Here is a 22,754-nt window from a genome sequence, read left to right as displayed (position 1 = left end):
GTGCTTTAAATGAGGATGTTACACCTGAGCACAAGGTAACTTTTAAAGTAGATCAGGGCAGAATCATGCTCAAAGTGGCAGAAAAGATCTTTATGAAATTGTCCCAGCCTTTGATGCCTGGGCTGCCAGATGTGTTTTTAGGAATTCACACCCACTTGCTCTATTAACTTGCTTTTAGGTTCTGTACCTGCTTAGCCAATTTCAGCAAAAAGAAGCAGCAGAGAAGAAACTGGAAGATTCACTAAGTGAGCAAGAGAAACAGCTGCAAGAGCGACTCAAGTTCCAGGTAGAGTGTCTAGATGTGGCTGGGGGGAGGGTGTGCTCACCAGGGCTACCTGTGACTTGGAATAGTGGCTTTAGAGTGAGGAAGGTGCTGAAGGACTGAAGAGAATCTCTGTTTGTTGCCAAGATTGTTCAGTTCGGGTGGTTGCAGGGGATAGTTCCTCTGCAGGTTTGAATAAGCCTGTGGTTTTGGTTTTTTTTCTTATGTATCTTTCATTAGATAAATGTAGATGCAGGAGTGAGGCCTGACACAGTCTGACCAGCTCACACAAACTTCCCCCATGCTCAGAACACTTTTAGTTAGGACATTTAACATGGTATTAGAGCTCTGCTGTGCTATCAGCAATGGAGGAGCTTTAGCTTGATGATATAAACATGTTACAAGCTGCACCTTGTCTTTTCACTAAGAGAATTAAGTGGTGTAGCAAGCTCCTGTGGAAGGGCATGTTTAGTGATGTATTAAAGCAAAATTGGTCCCAGGTGCACCTAATCTGGAGATAAACCTTCAAAACAGAGGGAGCTTTAGATCTTAAATGGTTGCTCTGAAAGGACCAAATTCTCTCCGTTGTATTGGTGATGCTATGTGTAAAACAAGGTAGTAGCACTAACGATTTTCCTGGTTAGTCAGAGCTGATCTCCTGTCAGAGAATATAAAGCAGCCCCTTTGATCTTGCAAGAAAGATCCAAATAGAAAAATCTGTCCCAGACAACTATTTGTGCTACCCCCACATAAACCTACAGATTTCACCTTGCTTTGCCAACAGGAGGAAGAGCTGGAGAAAATGAGGGAGATCTGTGAGAAGAACCAAGAACTTCTCCAGGAAAATGACACTCTTAAACAGGTAGAGATCTGTACAGACATCAGTTGCAAGAGCTTCTTGGCAGTTGGGTCAATGTATTTTGCAAAACTGACTGGGTTTTGCCCCTCTTAACAGAAACTGCTGCTCCTTCAAGTTGCCAGTGGACAGAAGCTCCGTCACATTCAGCAAATTCCACCCGAGTCCCCAGATTCTTCTTTTGATTATATTCCGCCCAAAGTAAAGATTCTGCATACCAGTTTTCATGCTTGTATTGTACCTGGGTTCTTTCTGAAAGTTAATGTTGGCTATTAATAATCTTGATTTCTTTCTCCCAAGTTGCTTTTTACAGAGCATGTTGTTCTGCTTATTGAAGTAGGCCTGTTCTATACTTCAGACACTCCTTAAGGTTTCTGTCTTCAGAATACTTCTGGAACTAGCTTGCACTAGTTTTTAGATTTTTTTAAAAAAAAAAAAAAAGGCCATCAAAACCCCAAACTTGTTTCCTCAGTCTAATTATGTCTGACTCTGTATTCTTGGTAATCCAGGTGTTTTCTCTGTAGCATTTCCAATCTCTGAATCATGGAGCAAGGCATCTGTCACAGGAAACTTAATCATTGCCTTGCAAAAGAGCCAAATCTTAGTGCTGGGAGGAATAAATGCTTTAAAACTATTTTGTCAAGACTGTGACACAAATCTATTAGATTTCCAAGGATTTGTCAACTATGGCAGTTTAAATTTGACTGATTGACTTTTTAATGCTGACTATTTGATTATCTTTTTTTTTTTTTCCCCCAATCTCTTCCCTAACCCTGCAGCCACCTTAGCTGTCTGAGAGGGCTGGGGCTGTTGTGGTGGGACTCTGAAGTGCCTTAATAAAATGTAAACCCACTGTTATTTCTTCTGGGGCCTCAACCCTTGTACCTTCTGTGTGTAGCCAAAGACTCGCCGGCAAACGACGGCAAAACCTCGTGCACCAACCCCAGAAGTGGATGTGGAAGAGCTGTTCTCTGACTCAGGGGAGTCCGGAGGGGAGATGGAGGATGCAGACTGGGTTCCGGTCAAAGCAGTCAAAGGAGCAAAGAAAAGCATGATGGGGGTAAGATGATCCAGTTACCTTTGACTTGTTATTACCTACTAGGGAATCACTTGCCTGTATCCCTGCAGATCTCATACGTGTACAGAGAAACAGTGAGATTATTCTGAAAAGCCTTAATGTGAGATTGTTCTGAAAAGCCTTAATATGATAGTACTGCTGGCATTGGTTATTTATGATCTGACAAAGCAAAAGCTGCCTACAGTCAGCAACACCTTCCTAAATACTCTTTCATTGGCCAAATCATCTTCTACCACAAGACACTCATGTTCTGTCTTGCTACCTGTGGCTGAACCTGGCTTGTATGTTTCGGCAGCAAAATAGCAAGCCCTAACAGCAGCTTTATTCCTTCATGGAGCTCCTTTTAGGGGAAGAAAGGGATGTTCTGTCACATATCCCTGTGTTCTGTTCCCACTGTGGTGTACTGTGGCTCCCAGTCCTGGTGGAAGCCTCAGCTTCCATCTTCTGTTTGTGTCGGCCTGGGCCTGGAGCTCCAGCCCTCTGCTCAGTTAATCCCTGATGGGATGTAAGAGATGACTTGAATGTGCCAAACACAAGTCACTGGTGACCAGTGGGCCCCTTTGGGCTTGAATTACTATAAAGCTGCACCTCCGTTGTGAGCCATGTTGTTCTTTCCCTTTCACAAAGGGGTAAATTATTGCGTATTTCACTACTGAGTGACTGAAAACATCAGCAGTTACCACAGAAAAGCTTATGGATTTTAAGGTTGAGTTTTAGTTCCTTTCACTGGAGCTTAACATGATAAATTCTGACCTACAGTACTATTAGTGGTTTGGGGGAGTTATTTTTTTGGCCACATTGCAGGAAGGGGAGGGTTTGTGCTTGACACTTGGCTCTTGTGAGTTCCTTTATGTAGCCCGGTGGAACTCCAGTGCAAGTCACTACTCCGTGCAGAACTATAGCTTGGAGCAGCTGGTGCATGCAGTCTGCTGCTGCTTCACGTACCCTGAGTGGCAAAGATTCACTGAAGAAGCTAAATTGTCACCTCCATCTAGATGGAGGGCCCTTGGTGTGGTGACTCAGGTTTGCTTTCTGGTGTGTAAACGTTGGCTTGTTTTACTGCCGTGGAAACTGGCATCCTGCTGGATAACTTGCAGTCAGGGATTGAGTAAATGAAGATATTTTGGGGATACTGAAGCAAGAGTTGGCTCTAGGTGGAAAGACCTTGTTCCTTTTCCTGGCGTGCAGGAAACAATAAAAGGTTCCTGGCAGCCTGGGGGCTGGTCCTGTCCTTTAGGTGCTGACAGCTGTGGCAATCCAGATGCTGTCTAGAAAACCCCGCAGCTCTTCCTGCACAGAAATCTTCTTTTATTTAGTGTTCCTGCAAGGGCCGGTGTGGAAACAGGCAGTGTGGCTGCAGGAAGCAGAAGGTGGGCTGCACTGAACGCTGCAGCTGCGACTCGGCAAAGTGCAGAAATAGAGACCCCGGCGTGCGGGTGAGTAGTGCCGTGTCTGTGGGTGCCAGAGGCTGCCTGGTGTGCAGCAAAGCTGGATGAGTGTGGGAGCAGTTACGCTGACAGTGGACAGGACCAGTCTGTCGAGCTAAAGCTTATGCACCTCTCTGAAATATTTGTAAATGTCGCTGTAATTCAGGGTTTATCTGTGGTAACTGAGTACGAAGTTTTCCGCTGCAGTACCAGGCTCTTGCACTAAATATGGGATGTCGTGCAAGTTCCTAAGTCACACAGATTTACCTATTGCCAGTTGCCAGCCACAAATCTGAGGACAAACAATTTAAATCTATCTTTTGCACTTGGTAATTAAAAATTGTATCTTTAACTCCAGACGACACAAAAACTTAACTAATTTTCAGATGTTATCCCTTCCATTCTTTAAAAAAATATTTGGGGAGGGAGGTGTAGTACCAGAAAGGTTCATGAGCAACTGATGTTCATTAGAACTCTTGCTGAAAATGTCTGCCTTGCTCTTAGATCTTAGAGATTTGAAGCGGAGACCTCCCATAGTAATTCTCTAATTATTGACTATTTCATGAAACCAGTTGCCTGACAGAGGCATCTTGTACTGTGAATTAATTTGCAGCTGGAGAGAAGGGGGCTCAGGGACCCCTCATATTTCTTCAGCTGTTAAGGAGGGAGGGATGGTTATTGTAGAAATGCTTCAAAATAGTACTGCCCCTCAGGATGCCATGCTGTGTGAGGACCGAACAAGGGACTCGGAAGGTTCCTTCAAACTCGAAGACCCCACTGAAGTGACGGCAGGAGAGACCTTCTTCCAGCCCGTGTGTGTCACACCGACAGCAAAGGTACTGCCCCAAGCTGTGAGAACAAACAGTGGTGCTGAGCGTGAGCTTTAAAGAGAAGACCCCAGGTGCTGGACTGCTGCGAGACAATTCTGAGCTGCTGAATTCTTAAGTTTTCATACTAAAACTTTGCCACAAAAATTGGATTCACTTACCCTGTGTGTACCCTCTGCACGCTACTCCAGCTGTTGTCTCTTCCTGCTCAGCCCATGAATTTGTAATTACAATTTTGACTTGAGTAAAGAAATTAAGCAACTCTTGATGTTGGCTTTGATACGTGCTGCCTGCAAGCTCCGGTGCAAGCTGGCTGGCTGCTTCAGGGCACTGATCAACCCCAGAACCCTCTTCCATGCTCTTCTAACAGGTCCTGAAAGACATCACAGACCAAGACATGTTCATGAAGAAGCCCAGCGCTGCTGCTGCTGCTTCCCTGCTCGTGAGAGATGAGGAGTCCCAAGAGAACCAGGTACCATTTGTAAAGAAAAAGAAGAGAATGCTGAGTAGCAATGGCAGCTTCTTCTCAGGTTGCACCCCGATCAAAGAAGAGCTTGACTGAGCCTGGAAGATGCCCCACGAGTGGGTTGTGCTGTGCTTCCTCAGACCACGTTGCTGGTGACTTTTTAAAAAAAGTGTTGGCATCTCTTGCAGCAGCAAAAGCCTGATGCCTGTTGTGCTTCTGGCGTCAGCAAGGGAGTCAAACACTAGTTCCTGCTAGATCGTATCCAATTCTTTGTAAATATTTGTATGTGTGGTCTTGGGCCAATGGTAAGAAACATTTTCCTCTAGAATTTCTGTAGTGAGTGGAGGTGATTTATCCAGGTTCCCTATTCCAGCTGCCTTCCTCAGCCTGAGCTGTGAACACATTGGGTACAGCCTAATCTGTAATCTTGAAAGAACTTTGCATTTGCACTGGAACTGTGGGCACTGACTCTTCCAATGCAGCCTGAGGAACTGTTCCAAGCTGCCCTGGGAGATCGGCTGGTGCTTGACCTCGAGGAGGCACGGGGTAGTCTTAAACTAGATACAAAATGGTCAGTGTTTCGGTCCCCTTCGGGTCTGTGCTCAATGAAGTTAGAAACCTGCTAGCCTTATGTGAATATTGTAGTCATTTTAACTTGGTTTTGTAGCTTTAATAAAGTAACTACTGAAAACGCCTCATGTTTAGTTTTACATTATTGGGTACAATGGACCACACAGACACTCTGGGCTTTCTGCAATTAAAGTAAGTCTCAAAACTGTTCCAGCAGTTGCCATCAGGACTAGCTCTAGGTCTTCTGTTATAAACAGTAGGCTGCTGCTTTCCTTTTGCCTTCTAGCTGCTCAGTCCTAATTTCTGAGTCGCAGTGTGAAGAAAAATATTTTTTTCCTTCTCCTGGTATTAGTGAGACCTCTTCCTTGCAGCTGGATGCTGCACTAGCACGGTACCTGGGAGAGCCCTCTGTGTTCTCTGTATTCACCATTCTGTGACTCCCCCCCTGCCCTGGGCAGCCCATTCCAACTCCCAACAACCCCTTCTGTAAAGAAATCCTTCCTAAGAGCTGGTCTAAGCCTGCCCTGGTGCAGCTTGAGGCCATTCCCTCTTGTCTTATCGCTTGTTCCTTGGCTCAAGAGACTCATCCCCCCTCTCTGCAAGTTGAACTGGCTCTTCTGGGCAGGAGCTGTTCAGACCTGCCTTTACTAAACATCAAAGGCTGACTCCTAAAATACAACCAGTATCAACATGAATGAGCAGAAGAGTTTCCTTTTGCTCTCACAAGCTTGGTGCTGGTAGGAGGAGGGGTCAGGGCTGAGCAGGGCTCTTGGCAGACTCATGTGTGTTTAGTAGAAGCAGTTTGTGCTGCACTAGACGGGGCGCTGGCTGAGCCAATCTCTGACCTCACTGGTGTGTGGTGGGAGCTGCAAGCCAGGCCCCAACCCCACTCACAAAGAACCATTAGCTGACTGCACTTCTAACTTCAGGCTATACTTTCCAAGCATGTAAAAACCCCTGATGGGTGTAAGATGCAATTTAAAACAAAGCAATTTAAACAAGCTTGTAAGTCGTGAGGACTTCACCCAGCGAAGGGGCACCTGCCTTATCCCAGGCACCTTCCCCTCCTTTGTGCAGGGGTTTGTAACCTGCGAGTCAGGATCAGTTCATAGCTGGAGAACAAAGCCACAGCACAGAGGCAACAAATCCTTGTGCGGTGAAACGGGAGGTAACAAATGCCTGTGGTTTAAGCAAACCTGCCCTGCTGCTAGATGGGATTATGAAATAATCTCCCCGGGTGGTCAGAGCTGCCTGCTCCAGGAGGTGGTGGGTCTCTCCTCACCTTTCCCGGGGCTGCCGCCTCGCTGCAGAAGAGCAGCTGCCCCGGACAAGAGCCTGCTCTGACCCTCGGGCTCCATTTTACCTTTGCTGTGGGAGGAGGATGAGTGTCAGGGGCCTGAAACCCGTTGGCATGGGGCTCACCTGTGCCCCCCCACCTCTGACTGCTCTCTTCAGCTGTAAAAGAAGAAAAGCTCTGTAAATTGGAAAAATGGGTTGTTTTTTTTTTTTAAGCACTGCCTTGGTCTCATCCCCTTGTACTGCCTGGGGACACACTCAGGGCTTAAAGCAAGAAGAGCATCTTCATTTTGTGTTGGTGCGGTGCCGGGAGCCTGACAGCCACTGACGAGCTGCCCCAGGGGCACCCCGGGATGGCATGGCCAACACCCCCCCAGTTATATATTAAATATATATATAAAAACCATATTTTTGTGTGTGTCTGTCTCTGTGTGTGGCTTTGTTGAGCACATGTATATAAGAATATGTGTGACTGTATGAACAAGAGTGTGGACATGTGTATGAGACTACACATTTATTTATACATAGAATATTGCATATATAAAAGGTGTTTGTGAGCACTGGGTGTGGATGTGTGTCTATTTTACAGATACACTAGATTGTATCTTATAGATTATATGTAATATAAGTTATATGTTTTAGCTGCAAAGGTCTGTCAGCTCCTGTGTGTATAGAGAATGTATAACTATAGACTCAGACTCATTCAGGCTGGAAAAGACCCTCAAGATCATTGAATTTAACTGGTTTGTTTTTTTTTTAAATACACACAGACATATAAAAATATATAACACACACATATAAAAATGTGTGTTATATAAAAGTTATATATGAGCATTATACGACAGTGCTATATGTTCTCTATTACATGTTTTATGTTATTGCATATTGAATAATTTTATTTATATATATTTATATATACACACACCCCCATGAAAGGTGACACTCTGCATGCACAGTATAAAAATATGTATATAAAAGCATATGGTTCTATGTGGTTTAGATATAGACTATATAGTATATATACTAGATAATATACATTATTATATGTTGCACTTACATAGTAATACATGCTATGTATTATATATAAAAAAGTTCTCTGAGATGTGTGTGTGTGCAGAGTAAAAATAGATGTATGTATACAAAACAATAGATGGCTGTGTGAGAGCAAGAGTGTGTCTCTAAAATAGAGACAGTAGAATGTCATTAGTTACTGTATACATGTACCAGTATTGCAGTATAGACAAGAACAGGGGTCTGTCAGTGAGAGGGGGTGTACACACCCACGAGATGCAGCTATATTAGGTATTATCCATGTACTTTACATATTAGATATATGAAAAAGGGCACCTGAGACTGTAGAGGACAAATATACGTGTGTACAGATGTACAGAGCACAACTCTACCTCTGTATGTACGTAAACAGGAGACTCTGTGAGGATGTGTGGGGTTTTTATATATAATAGTTAATTATAAATAATGTTCTAATATGTAAGTGTATATAATATACAATATGTAGTAACATAATTATGTATTATAGAAATAGGATGAATAAGGGAGTGTCTGCATGAATGTGTGTATGAGTGTGTATATACATATATATTATATATAAAGGGTGGGTGTTTATGTGCATGCATAATTAACTACTATATATCTATATACACACACTATATTCTCCGTGTACTGTGGTAGATATATAAAAGGTGTATAATACATATTTTCTGTATACTGTATGTATATAAAAGGTGTAAAATATATATTCTCTGTATAATATCCAAATACATATAGGTGTATAATATATACTCTCTGTATAATATATAAATATATATTCTCTGTATACTCTCTCTATATAAAAATAGGTGTATAAAGGTGTGTGTGTGCACATGTGTACATGTATGTACATACATGTGTGTGTGTGTAAAACCCCCCACAACTCTCCCCTTCGCAAAGGCACTTACCCTGTTACAAAGCCACACTGCTTGGTTACTGTTTAATATAGAAACATTAAATTGATTCAGTCTTTTAGCAGAACAGACTCAGGATCCCGCGCCACGGCCCCGCGCCGGCCCCTCGCAGCCAAGCTCTGGTGCTTTGCCGGCAACACGAAGTGACAGACAGAGGAGCAGCTCGTCAGAAATAAATAAAGAACAAACCTTGGCTGGGATTTTACCTCTTCCCTAACTTTTGAGTGGTGGGTACTGGCTCCAGCCAACAGGAACCCCAGCTGAAGGGACAGCGGAGGGCAGCCCCACAAGTGTTCTCCAGCAGCCCCTCCTCTACCTCTTCCCGCCCTTTCTGCTGCTCAGAGAATCCTCACACGACCTAGAAGCAGCAAAAGTATTTGGGGAAAAACAAAACGCTACATCCCACCTCACCCAGGACTCTTTTTGTGGTTATGTGAAATGAATATCTAGGTCACACCACTCCGTGTTCTCTAAAAATTCTTTTTCCTTGGCCCGGGGCAGCGCCCGGCTCACCAGGATCAGTAACACGGACACGTCTGTTGGAAATAAGGTGACAGAGAGACGTGAAGGCTGTTCTGGGGGGTGCTGGCCACTGCTCCCCGCTGCTACTGGGGTTCAAAAGACACGACAGGCCGCAGGAAAAGGTCAGTCATGATTTCATCTTTCCACAGGCAACGCTCTCCCTCTCGCTCCACGCCCAACTGCACTTTAACAGAATATTTACATGCTCTCCCACCATTTACAAAGAATTCCTGGCAAAACCCCTGTTGGACTCAATATGAATCACTGAAGAACAGGAGGGGACCGGACAGTCTCTTCACAAATTATCATAGTCATCATCATCTTCATGCTTCCTCTTCAAGGGATTCGCTTCATTGGATGTGTTCTGTGACGATACCATATTTGTAGTGATAAGAATGTTCTTTGGTCCAATTAACGAAGGATTAATCAGAACATTCTGAACTGTTGGAGTAGTTGGTGTGGCTGTGGGAAAAAAAAAAAAAAAAAAGATGTTGTTGAATGAAAAGCTTGAAAAAATGACAGTTGATTTTCCCACACTGAAACAGAACTTTCAAGCTAATAAAGCAGCATTCCAGCAGAACATTCCGGGCTGAAAACCCTGGAATGATCCTGAGAGAGAAGGAATTCAAAATGGGAATAAAAACTAGAAGTTCCTGGCATGACCAGAGAGAGGACTGCTGGCCTCCCGTAAGGAGACACAAAAGATGAGCAGTATTAAAAAACAGAAGAGGTGAATGAATTTCCCACATTATTACTATAAATTAATTTCTGTTCTGCTAAAAAGAACGCCAGGAAGCGCTGCTGATCTTTACAGCTCGTGTTCTACCTGACTTGACAGCTGCCTGAGAAGACGGGATCTGTACGGTGAACCTCTGACCCGTCAGCGACACCGGGGTGCCAACTTTTGTTGAGACAGACACTGTTTGTGCTGAAGGCGTACCTGAAATGAGAAAAAAACTCAGTCAAAAGATAAATTAAGAAAAAAAAACAAGCAAAACACACTTGCACTCATACATTTGCTTTCAAAGTGAAACCTATTATTTTCAAAGGAGTGGAGATACACAGGAACATCCTGATACTGGACAGGCAGGAGTCACACTTTCAGGCAGAACTGCACGTTTACTCAAGACCTGTAAAATTCCAGGCTACACACATGCTAATATTTAAGTGCACAGGCTCAGTCATAAAACTATGAACCTTTAAAAAATTGATTTAATTTAATGCTATTTCACAGAATCATCTCGGTTGGAAAAGCCCTTGAAGCTCCTCCAGTCCAACCATGAACCTCACCCTGACCGTTCCCAACTCCACCAGATCCCTCAGTGCTGGGTCAACCCGACTCTTCAACCCCTCCAGGGATGGGGACTCCCCCCCTGCCCTGGGCAGCCCATTCCAACGCCCAACAACCCCTTCTGCAAAGAAATCCTTCCTAAGAGCCAGTCTCTTTGTAGTTCAGCGTAGTGTTACAGCAAGGAAAAAAACCCTCAAACTTTTATTTCTTGAACAGCCTCTTCACATATAGAAGTTATCACAAATACAAAATAAAACCAGACAATGTCTCGCTGTATGTATCAAAGATCCCAATAATCTTTTTGAAATCAATTTAATTTTTCTGATGCTGTCAAATGATACTAAGTTCAGGTGACACCTAACATTTCCTCAGTGGTTGAAGCATGCTTTAAAATTACTCCTCATTATTTTTTTTTTCTCCATAAAATCACCATGAGAAACCCCAGCTGAGCTGTTTCCTACCTAAAGTAGGAGTGCTGGGCCGGCTGCTGACAGCACCAACGCTCAGGCGAGGGACCGTTATTCTTCCTGCTGAGGAAGAGACCTGTTGAGAGGGAACACTCAGTTTAGCATCCCACGAGAAATGAACAGTTCTTAAAGTGAAAAAATGAAACAGCTCTTCCTACAGAACCCCAGAGAGGCTGTTTCACAGCAGTTCTCAAACTCCTCAGGGTGGGAATGTCACCAGTGTGAGCTGGAGAGCTCCCGGGCCGCTGAGCTGGCAAACAGCACTCCCCTCAATCAGGTTAGTTTCTACCCAAAAGCATAACTGGAACATTTTAATTATTATTCCAAGGCACGTCCCATGTCAATATCTGGAACCTTAAGTTTAACTTTTAAGGTTTTTTCTTTAAAATGGGGGAAATAAATATGAAATCTGAGACATTCAACATTTTCCAGCAAGCAAAAAGTAAATCTTTTCCTTCTCAAGCAGAAACAACTGAGATATAAGCACAAAATACCCTTTAATATCTATACTAAAGCCTCGCTTTTTCCTTTTACAATCTGATATTCAACTTGGCAATTCTGCTTTAACACTAAAAAAACCTCACAGATGCATTTTATAATACACTCTGCAATGGAAACTAACTAGCAATAAGAATACTTGCAAATCCCTAAACACCACTGACCTAGTTTCAAACACTCTTTAGACATGCACAGGACAGCATTTGCCCACCCGTATCCTGCAGAGGTGTGAAAAACTCCTAATTCCAATAATATTCCTGACAACAGTGTGAGCATTAGGTAAATCCTTCCCTGCCCAAAGCTCTTACCTTCTTCTGCAAGGACTTCAGCCTGTAGTTGGGAGCTGTCAAGCAGTATCTGTCAGGCGGGAGCCTAGGTCCAGAATAAGGCTTTATCAACGGCAACGGCGTCTGATTTTTCTGCCTTGCGATATCTAACAAGAACTGGAGAGACAGGGTTACACTCCCACCTGCAGTCTTTTTACCGTGTCCTGTTATTATCAGCACAGTTCTACTTACGTCTCTGGGAGGGGGGGATGTAAACGACTGGTCGGTTCGACACTGGATTGCCAACCTCACGTCATCTGCATCGACACTGGATTTCTTCGCGTGGCTCGAGTAAATTTTTGCGTCTTCCAGGATAGTAGTGACGTACCCTTTGAAAAACAAAACCTGGATTAAAAGAAAGAAAACTTCCCCCTCCTGATCCCACCCAAAACACTACTTCCTCCAGGATTATTTTGAAAGACTGACAGTGTCACTGAAATCAGGAATAAACCCCTTAACCCCAACGTAGCATTAAGAAGCAGATATTTATTTGGCGCCGGGCGCGTGGGGGATCATTCCTCCTGACGTGCACACCCTAAAACAAGCGTTCATCCTTTATATACCTTAAAGACACGAATATTCGTACATTTTCTGAGAAATCTCCGCTTTTTCGCCTATCTACTACATTCCCATAACTCTGGCTTTGCAAAACCACACTGCACACGCGCGGGGGTCTCGGGTGGTCATTTGGGCAGTTAGCTCCCTGCTCCTTTTTCCCTTTTATGGTCACGAGTCTTTTGAGGACAATTTCTCCTCCTCAGATGTTTCCCAACTCTGTTGTCCGGCCAAGCTGTATCCGCCTTGTCTGAGCAATTCTGCCAGGATGTGCCTATTCTCAAGGTTAGGATACCTCCTCTGTACACTTCCATCACTCACTGGGCTTGTTAAATTCAACGTGAATCACTTATTTGGTAAAAGAACTTCTCAGCAACAGGGGAGCCCCTCCCAGGGAAACACGACTGAAGACGGCATTTCCCTTCCCCACTCGGCGTTTCCCTGCACACGTCCCTCCCCAGGGGCAGCGCTGCTGCCCGCCAGCCCCCGGCCGAGCCCCCGGCCGAGCCCCCGGCCCAGCCCCGGGCCCAGACCCCGGCCCGGCCGCCGCTTACTGTAGGCGAACTCCAGCATCTGGTTGATGACGCGCGGCTCGTACTCGGTGATGCCCATGTCCTTCAGGATCTGCGCCATCACCTGCAGGGCAGAGAGGCACCGCTCAGCCCCGCCACACCGACCCGGCCCGGCCCGGCCCGCCCGCCGCCGCCCCGCGGTACCTGCGCGTCTTTGGGCGCGCTCTTGGGGGACGCCATCTTCGCCGGCTCCATCGCTTCCGCCCGCCTCGGGCGGCCGCTTCCGGTCACGTGACCGGGGAAAGGCGCGGGGGCGCCGAGCGTGGCTACGGGAGCCGGGAGGGCGGTGGGGGCGGGGGTTGCCATGGAGACGCGGCCTGGCCGGCGGCGGCGCTGCGCGGGAGCGACCGTACCCCGGCAGCGGCTTGTGCGGGGCAGATGTTGCCGTTCCTCCGTCCTGTGCCAACGCAAATGGGGCCTCGAGGAGACCTTTAACAGCCACGGCACGAACGGCGGCTTCAGAGTCCACCGGCTGCCACGTGTGACCCCCCTCCGCGGGTGGGGAAGCCCAGGCCCCACTGGCCCTGGAGCGAGCCCCTGAGCTCCCTCCCCAGATCAGGCTGGTATTGAGTTAGGCGATAGGGCTTTTCTTATGCTTTTTATTTTTAAAACCTGTGTTTCTGTGATGCAGGAATTTTAATAAACATATTTGTGGAGGCAAAGCGATACAGGAGGACTCACACCAAGTCCAATGGGTTCAGGGAATTGTCCCCTGATCCCTTTGCTGCAGAACAGCCTTAGTGCCAGCTGTGTGTCCAGGGATGAAGCAGAAGGGTACGTTACTTCAGTAACAACTTTGATGGCCACTTTTTAAATTGTCAGCATTCCCTGGATTAAAGAAAAATGAGAGTATTGGCAGCAGGGCCGTTAAAGCTTGTTGTCATGGCAGCTGAAGGATCCCTACACACATTCCATGCAAGTCTCGTCAAAAGTTTCTCTCTCTGAGGCAAAACAGAACCCCAAAAAAAATGTTTTCTTGTGATTTTGTCGAAGACGGGGATTAGCAGCATACCAGAAGAAGTTGCAATAGTGTTGTCATGAGCCGTGCCGGTCCAAGTGAAGCAAGGTCTGGAGGAAGCCGTGCTATCCGCACTGGGGCAGCTGATAGGACGGGGAAGAGAAGCCAAGCTCTGAGAGCGAGAAGAAATAAACAGCTGTTCACTTGTGATCCCTCTGATTCATGCTCGCAGTGCGTTGCGAAACATTCCAGCGGCAGCAAGACTCTCTACTTCTCATCTATCCCACGGAGGATGTTTAACGCCTGGACGCTGTACACTCAGCCCACTCGATGGAAATGCCACTTTCAACCTGTCTTGGCCTCTGTAGGTATGTGCTGAGCTGAGGGCTGGCAGCAGGACGGGTTTGCCAGGGATGGGGGGGTGCCAGACGTGGCATGACGGGGTCAGGGGCAGCCCAGCAGCTGCAGCGGTGGCTGGAGGAGCTGGAAAACCCGTGGCCAGCACGTGCCAGCGCGGGGCGTGCAGGCGGCCGGAGCGTCTCTGCTGAGGCTCTTTGGCTGGAAGCTCTGTAGCGTTACAGTCCAAGTCATTTGACTTTCATGAGTCAGAGTATATTACACGAAAACATCCTGCGAGGAGGGAAGGGAGGATGAATTCCAGACACTGACCTTAGACAACAAACAAAACCCACTTTTTTTTTTCCCCTTGTTTTAGGGAAGAGGGGGAGAATAGCTCTTCCACCACAGAGTGGATGCAGGCTGTGGATCAGGCCGAAACTTGGCATCGTCACACCGTCTGCCATCGCTGCTGTTTAATCCTGATGCAGGAAAAAACAAAGTTATTTCATTCTGCCAAAGGTCTCTGGGTTTACTCCCAAAAGCAGCCAGAGCCCCTTCTGCCCCCCCCAGATCTCCTGTCTGTGCTGTGACCCCCCCTTCCCACCAGCCCTGCTGCCCAGAGGTGACTTTCCAGGCTGAGCAGCACAACCAAGAGCTGCACCATTTCAGCCTGGAAACCAGTGGCAAGGAGAAGACACAGGAGAGCCTGTTTCCACAGGGGAGATATTTGTCCCTGAGGCCACAGATGCCTTCTGGGCGCTGCCTGGCCCTGCAAGCTTCCTCCCCACCGGCAATCCTGCGGCAGAGCCGTGCTGTGAATTTCCAAATTTCTGTGAATTTTCTTCGCTCTGCTCAGGGAACATCATTTGTGAGTTAAACATTGGGAATTTCTTCTTAGACAGGTTTTGTGGAGGTCTTTAAGGTGCAGCGAAGCCTGCCACACAGACTGCTTGTCTTTTTTTGAGGTGTTCAGGTACTTAAATCTCTTGAAAAAAAACCCCCACACAGCCAGCACTTCTGCCTCTTGGAAATGGCAGCAGAAATCTCCCTAACGCTGGAACCAAGGCTCTGTCAACACAATGCAGTGACTGTGTTCAGCGCTGACCTTTTGAGCCCAAATCCCACACTCTTTGACTCTCCAAAATCCTGCCTTTTGAATAGTCCTTCAGACAGGAAAAACTGTGAAGAGCAGAGCTCCGAGGAGACTGGGGGGAGGTTTATTTTGTACCAGGTACCCCGCTCTCTTCTGCCAGCGCCCCAGTTCCCAGGTGATGGAGGAATTTCCATGGCTGGACCCATCCTGCGGGTGAGCCGAGCGCCCTAGGCAGCCTCCCCGGTGCCGAGTGTCCCTGCTGTCTCCGGCTGCCTGCAGTTCACCTCCAGCTCCCCAGGGCTGAGTTTTATCCCCTGGCGCTGGCCCCTTTTCCCCTCGCCTCCCCCGCCGTGGTGCTTTCCGGCTTGTCATCTCTGATCTTTTCTAAAGTGGAAAGTAAATCAGGGCGAAGTGTCAGACTGTCTCATTTTGAAGACTGATGGTCAAATAAAGGCTTTCCCGTCCTATCTCAATAATGGTATTAAAGCACCGGCGGTAGAAATTTCTCACTCAGCGGCATATGCTGGGGAGGAGCTCAAGGGGGAAAGGCCCTAAGTAAACACTGAATGATGGAAAATTATGTAACCGGCCCAAATGGGCTAATTAAATTTCCAGTATCGAAGAACTCTTCTACCCTACTTGGTAACTGCAGGCACTTTTTGCAGGCTAAGGAGAAAAGCAGAGTGTGGGGGGGGTGCGTATTTAGTGCCCCATTAGCGGTGTGTAGGTGGAGGAAGGAAGATGGATGACCACAGAATGGGCAATGGCCCCAAAAAGTCAAGTGGCCCCTGCCGATTTCCTCAGAAACCGGGGACCTCTGGCACCCCGGGGACCTCCCGGCACAGCGGCAAAGCGTGGGGACTGCCTGCCAGCTGCCCCGCTCCTCGGCGGAGCCGCGCACAGACTCCGCTTCAGCTTCGAGGTTTCTCCTCGCGGCGCTCGTGGGCGCTGGAAGGATCTGGCCAAGCACCGGGCGGCTCCGAGAGGCTCTTCCCATCCTGCTCCCGTCGGGAGGAGCGCATCTCTTCGTGGTTCCTCCGCCATCGGGCCGCATCCCGCTGCCAGACCTGGCTTTGTGGGATCCACAGGACGTGAACGGAAATGTTAAAAAGTGGCCCTTTTCCAAACGCTGCGCAGCTGAGGGTAAATATCAGCATGGCAAATATTATTTTATAACGGTCAATATTTTTAAAAGGTTGTGTCCAGCGAGTGCTGGATGTGTGACTCTGATATTCCTTTGCTGCTTGTAAAACAGACTAATTGGTGTTGGATATTTATCTTCATCGGCCAAATGGTTATGAACGTAATTTTTTTAACTGATCACGTAAGAATCGTCGCGTAGATGGTCGGTGCTTGTGCACTCGCCTCGAGATGTGCCTCTCTCTTACCGTCACCTGGGTTTGTCGAGGGGGGAGACGAAGCCAGCCCTGCCCTCGCCTTTGAAACCAGACATGGGCTCCCACTCGAATCACAGCTATTTCAGGAATGACACGGGCTCCTCTGAAGATCAATCTTTTTCTTTGTTTGACGTCCATATTTTGGTGCCCGTGACTATAATTTCCATCATCCTGTTTTTCTTGGGGGTTTCAGGGAATTTGATAACAATCATTATCTTCAGACGCTCGCAGGAGATGAGGACGACAGTGAACATGTACCTGTCCAGCATGGCGCTGTCGGACACGCTCATTTTCCTTGGCCTGCCTTCGGACCTCTACCGCCTTTGGAAGTACAAACCCTACATATTTGGGGATTTTCTCTGCAAATTCTTCATTTACCTGAGCGAAACGTGCACGTACTGCACCATCCTGCACATCACCACGGTCAGCGTGGAGAGGTACTTCGCCATCTGCTTTCCCCTGAAAGCCAAAGCCACTGTCACCAAATACCGCGTGAAACGGGTCATCCTGGCACTGTGGGGCTGCTCCCTCCTCACCGCCGGCCCCATCCTCTTCCTCTTCGGGGTGGAACACCCCAAGGGCAGTGTGCCCCAGGAGAGCCGGGAGTGCAGGTCCATCGAGCACATGGCCCGCACGGGGCTGCTCGAGACGATGACCTGGGTCTCCACCATTTATTTCTTCCTGCCCGTGCTGTGCCTGACGCTGCTCTACGGACTCATCTGCAGGAGGCTCCGGCGGAGCGGGCAGCGGCTGCCAGGCTGCCAGGCCACGGGCAGGAAAAGGGCCCACACACAGACTGTCAAAATGCTGGGTAAGGGTGGTTTCGAAACAACTACAACTCCCTGAAAGGAGGGTGCAGAGAGGGGGGATGAGTCTCTTGACCCAAGGAACAAGCGCCAGGACAAGAGAGAATGGCCTCAAGCTGCGCCAGGGCAGGGTCAGACTGGCTCTTAGGAAGTATTTCTTTGCAGAAGGGGTTGTTGGGCGTTGGAATGGGCTGCCCAGGGCAGGGGGGGAGTCCCCATCCCTGGAGGGGTTGAAGAGTTGGGTTGACCCAGCGCTGAGGGATCTGGTGGAGTTGGGAACGGTCAGTGTGAGGTTCATGGTTGGACTGGAGGAGCTTCAAGGGCATTTCCAACCAAGATGATTCTGGGATTCTGTGAAACCCAATCTGAAGAGCTGCCCCCCCCCCTTTAATCCCTCCCAGGGGGCATACGGCGACGCGGGGGGTTGATGGAGAGGAGCTGCGAAGCATGCAGGGTTACACTGATTTCAAATCAATGGGTTTACACTTAATTTGTGTTCCTGACTCTTCCTGGTAAGAAGGTAAGCTGCCAGCTCTTTGGGCAGGGAAGCAGCTCAGCGTGGCTTCTGGTTTTGAGATCACATTCCTCGTGCATATCCCCCCATCCCCGACCCTTAAATCTCCAATTTAAAGAAACTGGAAAATTCTGTGACTTAAAACCAGGCACTTCCCCTGCTGTGGCAAGGAGAGGTTTTAAAGCAATTTCCCCTGCAAAATTTCTTTAGTGGCTATGGCTTCGTCCAGGATGGCAACAACCCACCTGAGCTGGGCTTACCCAACCATGACCTTCATCCCGTGCCAGGCTGTCTGGCATCCCAAAACCAGGCGGGTTTGGGTCTCCCCCCTTCCTCCCCATCCCTCCGCCCACTCCCTCCCAAGCTGCCCCCCGCAAATCCTCAGCAGGGAAGCAGCAGCCCCCATGACTAGAGATACCCGCAGTAAAACATAGCGCAGCTACCCCCGGGCGTTTCCTGCCAGGTTTTACTTATCGCACACTCTGCTCTCCCCTCCTCTTCCTCAGTGCCTCGTCCTACTCCCCTTGGCTCCCCTTTTCCTCCCCGATGCTGCAGGAGGTGACACAGATTTTCAGGGCAGTAAAATTGAAGTACAGGGCTGCTTTGCCCCCGCCTGATTTGATTCCTTTGTCTCCACTGGACAATGCTGGGCGTAGAGAGCCCTATTTAATTGCAAACAATTAATTTTGTGTGCAACCTTAAGTCCTCGTTGCTTGAGATTACCAGTAAGCACAGCACGAAAGTAGCTGGGCAAGGCAGGAGGTTCTGTCCTTGCTGGGTTAAGCTTAGCAAGCTCCTGCCTTGGCACTTAAATAGTTTAGAGGCAGAATAAACTGCTCGAGGTGACTGGAGTGTGTTTTCTCCCTCTTCAGCCACCGTAGTCTTGGCCTTCGTGCTGTGTTGGCTCCCGTTCCACGTCGGCCGTGTCCTCTTTGCGCAGGGCGAACTCCTCCTGTACGACCTGACGCAGTACTTCAACCTCGTCGCCATGCTCCTCTTCTACCTGGGCGCCTCCATAAACCCCGTCCTTTACAACGTCATGTCACCCAAATACAGGAGAGCCATGAGCGCCATCCTGCACCACAACCGAACTCGGCGCTGCAGGAGCCTGACCAGGAGCGAAAAAGTTTCTTCTGAAGGTACCGAACTTGGCTCTTTCACGTCAACCGCTCAGCGCTGACTCAGTTCTCACAACCCGGGCGTTTTGCCAGCTGTGGTGCGGGTTAAAACCCAGACTGACTCTGCGTGTGGAGACTGGAACAAGTTTTAAGGCTGGCCTTTTGGCTTTCCTCACACTCTGTTTCCTGAGATAGGTTTGAACCATTTTAGGACCATTTTAGGAGGGTTGGGGTCAATTCACGTTAATCCCACCCAGAGGGGCAGGCTGAGCTCTTCAGTGGACTTACCAACCCTGCTGTCAGGCTGAACTATCCACAAGGCTCCACTGAAGGGGTTTGTCTCTGTTTTTGAGGACCATTTTGTTAATCACAGACCTGTGAAAGTGAATTCAAGTGACTTTCTTCCCCCAGAAGCCGAGAGCATGCAAGCAGAGGGGAAAGCCGGGCAGCTGTTTGCTCTCAGCCAGCGTTAAGAAACACCACCTGTGAGGTACTTGCAAGGAAAGTGATAAGCCGTGACTCACTGCGGGACTGGGAACGCGTTTTCCCTTCTTCCTCGAGGCCGATTTATCGCTCACGAGTCGCTTCCCTCACTTCCCGCCCTTTATCTTGTTCTTTATTCAATGCAGCAGCCGAGCCAGAGCCCTCCCCACCACCCAGAAAAGGGCTCCGGGAACGGCTGACACAGCTCTGGGGAAAGAGAAAGAGGGCAGTGTCAGGCACTGAGGTTCCCGCAAATAATTCTTCTTCCAGAAAGATTTTAAAACGGCTCTTAATGACCCGTAGTAACAAGGCTAAAGCACATTCACCCGGAATTCCAGACCAAACAGCTGCTCCCCGGTAAGTAAAATCCGCAAAAAACACACAACAGCCCCATGGTCAAATTTGAATACATTTGTATTATTTATTGGCTGTATTAAATATATTATCTATTTGATAGTTACAATTTAGTAATACAATGCATGGCAGCTTTAACATAAGTTTGAGATACCTCAAAATTACAATACAAGGAAACTGCAGATACCTAAATACATTAATGCCACGAGGGTCTATCACTCTGGAATGGAGAACAGCTGCATTGCAGGGGGCTTGCCTGGATATTTGCTGGAAACGTGACTATTTTGTGGCGATTGCAAAAGACCTTTCACTTTTTAGGAGTCATGACTTGTTAGTATTTACTCTGCAATCCTAATTTATCTTTTAAAATTACCGGAAATATTATTGCCAAATAAACCTCTACAAAGTTCGTTCTAAGAGTTAAAGAAATAACCCTTTGGCAATAGAGATTTGCTGAAGGCAGTCTTATTTGCTAAAAGTAGACTAAGAAGAGAAATAAAGAGAGATTGTAAACTTCTGCAAACTAAAGACTAATATCTGTATAAAACTCTTTCCAACACTGGAGGGAGAGATTTCTATGATATAATAAATGATTAACTTAAAGTTCTGCTACAAGTAGAACAATACATTCAAACATACATTTTTCCAGGACTTTTAATCAAAATAAATAGAGTACAAAATGAAGAGTACATTTTGAAAAGATTAATTTCAGATTGCACCATAAATCTACTTTTAAGAGTATTAAGCGATACTATGTCATAATTTAGGTTTTCCACATCTGAAATACAACACAATGCCTCAAACTATAACGCAACATTATTCATCAACTGCCATAGGAGAAAGACCCTTAAAGTGATTAATTACTGGAAATACTTAGCCTGTAGCACTATCACATCCAACATTCCACGTACAAGTGCATTGCTCTGATGTAGATAAAGTGTAGCCGTAGTCTTTGCAAAATACGCTAAATCTACCTTTCTGTGGCGTATTCCAAATGCTGTCGGGGCAGACCCGGTCTGAAACGCGTTTGAAATTTGTGAGTTCCAGCTTTCAAAATATTGGCTATAAAGGAGACAGCTGTCAGACTCATCTTCAGGTATTCACAAGCAGATTGAACAAGAACAGTCAAATGTAGTGCACAGTGTCCACAAAAAAACACCCCCCCCAGACAAACAGGACGAGTTTCAGAAAAGTTCCTGGCAGGCTGAACATTCCCATCTAGAAAACAACGGAATGTGAAGCTGCTACCCTGGGATAGCAAGTCATTTAAAACATTGTATAAATGTTATCTAAAAAGAGTTCTTCCATGTACAATTTGATAATTCAGATTAAGTTAGAAGGGCATCCAAAAGCAGTTTGAACTTTTTTTATTTTTAGGTTAATAATAGTACAAAAACATTTGCTCAGTTTGAGCCAAATAGTGTAACATTTATCATAAATGCACTCTTTCTCCTTAAAGACACTACCTGTGCTTTCCTGAAAACACTGCAAAGATTTCATCAGGAGCACAGGAAATTACTTTTCTCTCAGGCACTGAGAGTGAAATGTGGATTGGGCCGACAGCAGAAAGCATTTCATTCAGAAATGTACAATAGGAACGGGGCCTTTTCTGCCGTGTCACGTACGAACGCCTCTGCGGTACGTACATCGCGTCCTGCTAACGTCTGGATTAAAAGTCTAAAAACGCTGGCACCCTCTAACGCTTGAAATGACTATTACTGAATCCGAAATATTAAAATAACTGTAAAGTAGTAATATCACTAAGTCAATATTCTGCTTTCCTCCTACAGTATAGTAAATGTGGTATGCTCTAGTAATGTTCTGCTCGAAGCGGAAGCGGTTGTGCTGCTGTATTTCCTGGATACCAAACTACAACAAATACCCGATTAAATCTGCGGATCGACTACCACTGCTCTAGTTGGACTTGAAGGGACTCGTCCCATCGACACCTTCTCTCCCCCACTGCCCAGAGGCCCCCGCTTTGAATTCGGAGAGAGGAAGAGTGTGCACACCCACCGGTGGGCACCGTAAGGCAGTTGTTTTGCTGTTTCATGAACAGCTAACCCTGATTACAGAGGACCCAGGATTACCCTTTCTACAAGAAATCTGTGTTCAGTATTTGGAAAGGATCTGCCAACCCAGCCTCACTGTTAGCCAGCAGCAAAAGTGGAAACGCATGTAACTATACGTTCCCAGCTAGGATTTTAATTAGAACTAACCATAAATACCCGAAATAGCTTCTGTACAAAAAGCTGAGGACTGAACAGGCTCTCGTCTACTTGATTACAAAGTACTGGATAACGACAGCAAACAGAATGGCCACCACGGCAAACCCGCAGAGCAGAACGATGGCGATGAAGCGCTCCTCGCGCAGCGTCTTCCTCGTCTCCGCCAGCTCCGTCGTCAGATCAGCGCAGGGTGGAACCAGCTCTTGCTTCTGAGATGAGAACACCGTGCTGGGACTGTAGGGTCCGTACAGTTCCGGGGAGCCAGCAGAGTCCTGGGACTGCCGGCCGGCGCAGACTCTGATCCGATATTCACAGTTTGTCTGCAGGCTCGTGAGGCGGAAGGAGGTCTCTGGTCCCTTGTACACCTGGGCAGGGGCAGAGAGAACCAGCTTACGCAGGATTCCTCTCACAAACCGTACGCGACACTTCCTATTCTGCTTTACAAGCTGAAGTCGCCCTCTTCAAGCCAACTTAATAAAAATCTCAGCTT

At 47.2% G+C, this 22,754-nt stretch overlaps 4 protein-coding genes across 9 annotated transcripts in view; 2 read left to right on the top strand and 2 right to left on the bottom strand.

The window, feature by feature from the left end:
• KIF4A (kinesin family member 4A) overlaps positions 1–5,607 on the top strand; it is a 30,541-nt gene extending 24,934 nt beyond the window's left edge. For all 4 annotated transcript variants that reach the window (XM_074834853.1, XM_074834850.1, XM_074834852.1 and 1 more), the window contains 7 exons: positions 179–286; positions 1,047–1,124; positions 1,218–1,319; positions 2,017–2,178; positions 3,513–3,632; positions 4,337–4,459; positions 4,821–5,607. In XM_074834853.1, coding sequence (XP_074690954.1) covers positions 179–286; positions 1,047–1,124; positions 1,218–1,319; positions 2,017–2,178; positions 3,513–3,632; positions 4,337–4,459; positions 4,821–5,012 — 885 coding nt within the window. In that variant the 3' untranslated portion in view covers positions 5,013–5,607. The remainder of the gene's footprint in view (positions 1–178; positions 287–1,046; positions 1,125–1,217; positions 1,320–2,016; positions 2,179–3,512; positions 3,633–4,336; positions 4,460–4,820) is intronic.
• Positions 5,608–8,755: 3,148 nt separating this feature from the next.
• On the bottom strand, positions 8,756–13,199 carry TAF9B (TATA-box binding protein associated factor 9b). The gene is made up of 7 exons (XM_074834848.1): positions 13,119–13,199; positions 12,957–13,038; positions 12,040–12,176; positions 11,830–11,964; positions 11,018–11,099; positions 10,092–10,205; positions 8,756–9,727 (listed from the first exon to the last, which is right to left on the bottom strand). Exons 1-7 carry the CDS (start codon positions 13,167–13,169, stop codon positions 9,561–9,563), a joined length of 768 nt encoding a protein of 255 aa, XP_074690949.1. The 5' UTR covers positions 13,170–13,199; the 3' UTR covers positions 8,756–9,560.
• A 1,728-nt stretch (positions 13,200–14,927) lies between these two features.
• On the top strand, positions 14,928–21,981 carry LOC141927648 (growth hormone secretagogue receptor type 1-like). The gene is made up of 3 exons (XM_074834847.1): positions 14,928–17,572; positions 18,954–20,039; positions 21,827–21,981. The coding sequence occupies exons 1-2, from the start codon at positions 16,816–16,818 to the stop codon at positions 19,259–19,261; spliced, it is 1,065 nt and encodes a 354-aa protein (XP_074690948.1). The 5' UTR covers positions 14,928–16,815; the 3' UTR covers positions 19,262–20,039; positions 21,827–21,981.
• Positions 20,079–22,754, bottom strand: part of LOC141927647 (fibronectin type-III domain-containing protein 3a-like) — a 49,961-nt gene continuing 47,285 nt past the window's right edge. For all 3 annotated transcript variants that reach the window (XM_074834846.1, XM_074834844.1, XM_074834845.1), the window contains one exon: positions 20,079–22,629. In XM_074834846.1, the coding sequence (XP_074690947.1) occupies positions 22,312–22,629 (318 nt within the window). In that variant the 3' untranslated portion in view covers positions 20,079–22,311. The remainder of the gene's footprint in view (positions 22,630–22,754) is intronic.

Source organism: Strix aluco, chromosome 10 (assembly GCF_031877795.1).
Source record: "Strix aluco isolate bStrAlu1 chromosome 10, bStrAlu1.hap1, whole genome shotgun sequence".
Taxonomy (NCBI): domain Eukaryota; kingdom Metazoa; phylum Chordata; class Aves; order Strigiformes; family Strigidae; genus Strix; species Strix aluco.
Note: the sequence above shows the minus strand (reverse complement) of the source record. Positions and strands in the feature narration are given on the sequence as shown.